The sequence below is a fragment of the Buceros rhinoceros genome, unplaced genomic scaffold, assembly GCF_000710305.1.
Source record: "Buceros rhinoceros silvestris isolate BGI_N320 unplaced genomic scaffold, ASM71030v1 scaffold19118, whole genome shotgun sequence".
NCBI classification, from domain to species: Eukaryota; Metazoa; Chordata; class Aves; order Bucerotiformes; family Bucerotidae; genus Buceros; species Buceros rhinoceros.
Window position 1 is genome coordinate 1 of NW_010427640.1, and position 5027 is coordinate 5027.

Here is a 5027-nt window from a genome sequence, read left to right on the forward strand (position 1 = left end):
TCCAACGCTACCCTCTCCAACGCTACCCTCCACCTTCGTTTTGTTTTTTTTTTAACGGACTGCTCAGGAATGACCAGATTTTGCTGCAGTGTTCCACCTTTCCCTTTCCTAACAGTAATCCGAGCTCCCAGGACTTTAACTCTGTTGGCATTAGTAATTTACCTGAGTTAGTTTTAGCTATGGGGTTCATGGTCTCTTGTGACTCTGTTATTCAAGAGTGTGAGTGTTACGTGCTGTTACTTTTGAGTGTAACTTCAGACGTGTTTAGAGAAGCTCCCATGGCTTCTCTCTGTATTTAATGAGTTAGTTACTTATTGTTGCTCCTGAGGGAGCTGATGCTTGCAGCGAGCACCTGGGCTGTGAGGCACGTAAGAGCTCAACCATCTCTCTTAATTCTTCTACAGTCTGAAATTAATCTGTCAGCAGTATCTCTGGAACAAATGCATCTTTTTGGATGCATATCTTCTGAAACGGTCACTTTCTTGCATCACTTGTATGACCCAGTTTTCTCATTTCAGCCTGTCCTTTTTTTTTCTGGTGAGTGTGTCAATCAAATGGGTATTTATAAAGAAGGAATGGTATTTCCTTGGAATTAAAAAGCTGGCTGCTCGCATCCATGTTGCTGTATAATGACCTTCTGAAGTGAATCCTGTGTTTCTTGGCAGTAGTTCTGGAGCATGGAATTATCTCTCAGGAGTTAATGCCTGAAGAGCTCTATGTTAGTTGGGCATTGCGATGCTAAAATTCTTATATGACCTCTATGGCTTTGTAGGCATTGCAGTTTGCAACATCCCTTCCTCCTCAGTGGAGGAGACTGCTGACTCCACCCTCTGCCACATCTTGAACCTCTATCGCCGTGTTACCTGGCTACATCAGGCGATGCGGGAAGGGAATCGAACCTCGAGCGTAGAGCAGATTCGAGAGGTGGCTGGAGGTGCTGTGCGTATCCGTGGGGAGACTTTGGGCATCATTGGACTGGGTAAGTGATGGGAACTGTTAGACTGAAAAGTGACAGTGAAAGTTTTGGGGAACCTAAGAGTCACAGACTGAAAAAAGTGATAATTTTACAGCTGTGAAACACACTGACTCATAAGGAATGCTAGTGCCCTGTTCTGTGATGCTGGATGTCTTCAAGAGTTGGGTCGATGTCATGGGTTTGGGGATTTTTTTTTTTTTTTTATTTTTTATTTGATTGGCTAGAAGAATTGGAACATTCAGATAGCTCATCTTGGTGACTGTTTCCCTGTGTGCTAGGCTCTGTATCAGTAACAAAGCCACCTGAAAGCTACCAATTCCTTCTCCAAGTTCTTGTAATCAGATTATTACTGCCTTTGACTCAGGGTCCAGATTTAGTTTGAAAAAGCAGCTCCTTCTAGGCTGAGCTCTGACTATTGCATGGGGAAGGACTAGAATTAGCCACATGGGATCAGCACTGAATAACCTCTGGATGCCAGTGACAGTCCTGGGGGTTTCCAGGGCTGCAGTACCTTGGGCCCGGGCAGTAAGCTCCAGTGTAGGCTCCCAATCTACCCCAGTATCTTGTCTTTAAAGTTTGTTTTACCTTTCCTTGATGATTGTGGGTTTTCTTTTGTGAAGGCCGAGTTGGACAGGCAGTGGCTCTGCGAGCCAAGTCCTTTGGCTTCAACGTGATTTTCTATGACCCCTATCTGCCGGATGGAGTGGAGCGATCCTTGGGTTTACAGCGAGTAGGAACCCTGCAGGATCTACTAATGCACAGCGATTGCATCACATTGCACTGCAGCCTGAATGAACATAACCATCACCTCATCAATGACTTCACTATTAAACAGGTGCAGCAGGAGCTTGATTTCCCCCACAGAGCACTGTGGAAATTAATGCAGACAGAAACTGCTGCTTTCACAGAGGCTGAGAGCGTGTGAATCCTGCTGCCTCTGTCATGTGCCTCCTGCTGCCTCTGGAGGCTGGGAGCGTGTGGATCCGGGTGCCTGTGCTTTGTGCTGTATAACAGTCCATGTCAAAAGAAGAATAGGATTGGCTTTTTTTGCCAAATACTGTAATTTATAAAGAACATTTTAGGTGATTCAATAATTTCACGTTACCTTGAGAATGCATAACTGACTCTGCTGGTTAGAGCCAGGTGTGGTGTGCCTGGGACTGTGTCGGTTTCTTTACACAGCTCTGCCAAAGCCTCTGTGCCCAAGCCCACTGCAAAATCAGTCTCGGGCTCTACTTCAGTAGTCTCTGAATGCTTTTCAGTGCTTTCACGAGAGACATCTGGACATTGCAGTCCAGTTTTCCATAGCTGGATACCTGATTCATGTCCTCTTTCTTTTAATGTAGTAGGATGAATATGGAGTGCATAACTTGAGAGTTTCACTTTTGCCCTTGTTGTCTTGTGGTTTTGTTTGTTCATTTTTAAAGCAAATTTCTCAAGCGTTGTGTGCAAGCATTTTCCCCTGTGGTTAGCTTTGCAGTGAGAGCACTCCTAGTTCGTCCAGGCCTCATCTAATCACTGCAGGCTCCCTGCTCATTTCCAGTAGACTTCCCAAGATTCACTTAGCTTCCATGAAAAGTCTCATTCTCAACCCACTTTATATTTTTCTTCTTCCAGATGCGCCAGGGCTGCTTCTTAGTGAACACAGCCCGGGGGGGGCTGGTAGATGAGAAGGCCTTAGCGCAAGCCTTGAAAGAGGGGAGAATCCGAGGAACAGCACTGGATGTGCACGAGTCTGAGCCTTTCAGGTAATGTTGCACCTGCAAGCCTGCTGCTATCCTGTGATTCAGCTACACTGCATGATTCTTCCCTTTTTTTTTTTTTTTTTTTTTTTTGCAAGCCTGCTGCTATCCTGTGATTCAGCTACACTGCATGATTCTTCCCTTTTTTTTTTTTTTTTTTCTGATACTTGAGTTACAGTGATACCAGGGAGGACAGATGCGACTATCCCTTCGGTAGGGAAAACTTTTTCTTTTTTTCTCCCCACAGCTTTGCTCAGGGTCCTTTAAAAGATGCACCCAATGTAATCTGCACCCCTCACACTGCCTGGTACAGTGAGCAGGCTTCCATTGAATCCAGAGAAGATGCAGCTAAAGAGATCCGCAGAGCTATTACAGGTAATGAGGAGAACGGCGTGCTCTGCAGCTGCTGCTGCTGCATTAGTATTCTTTCATGAGTTCACCGCAAGGGTTATGCTGAATTTTCTGAAAACTTAGAGTCAGTAACTGGTTTCTGGAACTGGAGTGTAAGTTGATGATTGCCTCTTTGCCTTCTGAGAATCTTGCAGCTAATGTTGGAGTGGCACTTTCCTTCCTTGGGAAAGTCTTGTACCTAGTACACTTTCCACATCCTTCACTGGAATTCCTCTGACAGTTACACCGTACACCTTTTTTCTGGAGTAGTACATATTGTCCTTAGGGGAAGTGAGGCTTGGCATTTGCACTTTGAGCCCGCTAATTTCCACAAGACAGATGTGAGAAGGAAGGATCAGTTTCTTGGCTTTGCCAGAGACCAGTTTAGAGGAGAGTCCCCCCGCCCGGTGTTATCCTGTGGAGGTAGATGGAAAAGATGTTGGGAATTTCCTTTCTACTTTCCTCTGTAAATGCTGCAGGGATTGAGCCCCTCCTACTTCTGTCCTGGTTTTTCTGGTCATTCTTGGTGCTCTTGCAGGTCACATACCTGATGCTTTGAGGAACTGTGTTAATAAGGAGTACTTGCTGTTAGCAGCTCAGTGGTCCAGTATTGATCCTGCAACTGTCCACCCAGAACTCAATGGAGCTGCAGCTTACAGGTGAGATCTGCAGGTGTCCAAGTTACTGCTTCCAAGCTTATCTTCTTACTGAAGTGGGCCAACGTCCCTCTTTGGGTTTGAGAACTGATTGTACCTGCAAGCAGGTATGTTCCTGTATGCTCTTTACAGAAACTTAACAGCAGCACTTCTGAAGCTGTACTGGGATTTAATATTTATTTGGTCACATTTAGTTTCAGCTGCATGCTGGTTACTTTTTCCAAGTCCTTGCAAGACCTGTCCAAGAGATACCTTAATATGAGAAGGCCTGATGGGTGCCTGTAGAGAGGTCTGGGTCTTAACATTTAGAGGTTGTGCCTATCTTATAGGGCTGTATAAACAAAGCACAGTTCTTATCTGGAGCCCAAATATGGCCTATTAGAATCAGAATGATTTGAGTGGGAAGGGACCTTAAAGAGCATCTAGTTCCAACAAAGGAATGTTGTCCAGTGGATTTGGACAGTGGCTTAAATAGGGTGTATTTCAATTTATTTGCCTGTTACAGACCTGCCAAGTGATTGTGGGCAGGTTTCCTCCCTTCTGTTTTCCCCCACCTTCAAAGTCGGACATACATTCTTTTCCCTTCTCTGGGAGACCTAGAGAGGTTCAGATGTGTTCATGGAGAAGGCACAGGGAGGCAGAATGGAAGTAATGGAAGAATAGTTCATTAGCAATCCAATGACTATCGCCGTCCCATTTCTCATCTTACGTCTAGCTGCTTTGTTAGTTTAGCTCCTGACTTTTTCTGTCTTAGAGCCCAGTGAAGAGTAACTGGCAGCTTGCACTACTCATGCTGATGGGGAGGGAATTTCCAGTCCTTCAGGGAACCTTCATATAATGCCTCACACTATTTTCCAGTGGAGATAAACTTTAACCTGTTTTCCAGTTGCTTAGTATGAGACCTGAGACTATCTCTGCTGTCCAGGAACAAGTGCCATGTGGTGAGGGGATGTAACTGCTGCTCTCCAGCTCTGGAGACTTCCTCTGTGTTCTGTCTCGGGGTATTTCTGCTAGAAGGAGGGACTTGTATTCAGCAGGTGCCTTGAGGGCATGGCTCCTTTCCCCTTGCGTGACTCTGTTGGACGAGCTTGTAATTTCTGTTTCTGTTGATTTTAGGTTTCCCCCAGGAGTAGTGGGAGTAGCCACCCCTGGACTACCTGAACCACCAGTAGTGGAAGGGATTGTACCTCATGGCATCCCTCCTGTTCCTCACTCTGCACCACGAACCCCTTCTCCAGGAGAGACGAGCAAACTGGATGCAGA

General features: G+C 45.6%; 1 protein-coding gene across 1 annotated transcript; it reads left to right on the plus strand.

Annotated features, from left to right (window-relative positions):
• Nucleotides 1-735: 735 nt before the first annotated feature.
• LOC104498592 (C-terminal-binding protein 2-like) lies at nucleotides 736-5022 on the plus strand (the record flags this gene model as incomplete). The annotated part of the gene is made up of 6 exons (XM_010141992.1): nucleotides 736-979; nucleotides 1597-1706; nucleotides 2594-2724; nucleotides 2966-3093; nucleotides 3647-3767; nucleotides 4881-5022. Coding segments are annotated over exons 1-6 (876 nt in total), but the record flags the coding sequence as incomplete, so codon positions are not given.
• Nucleotides 5023-5027: the final 5 nt, after the last annotated feature.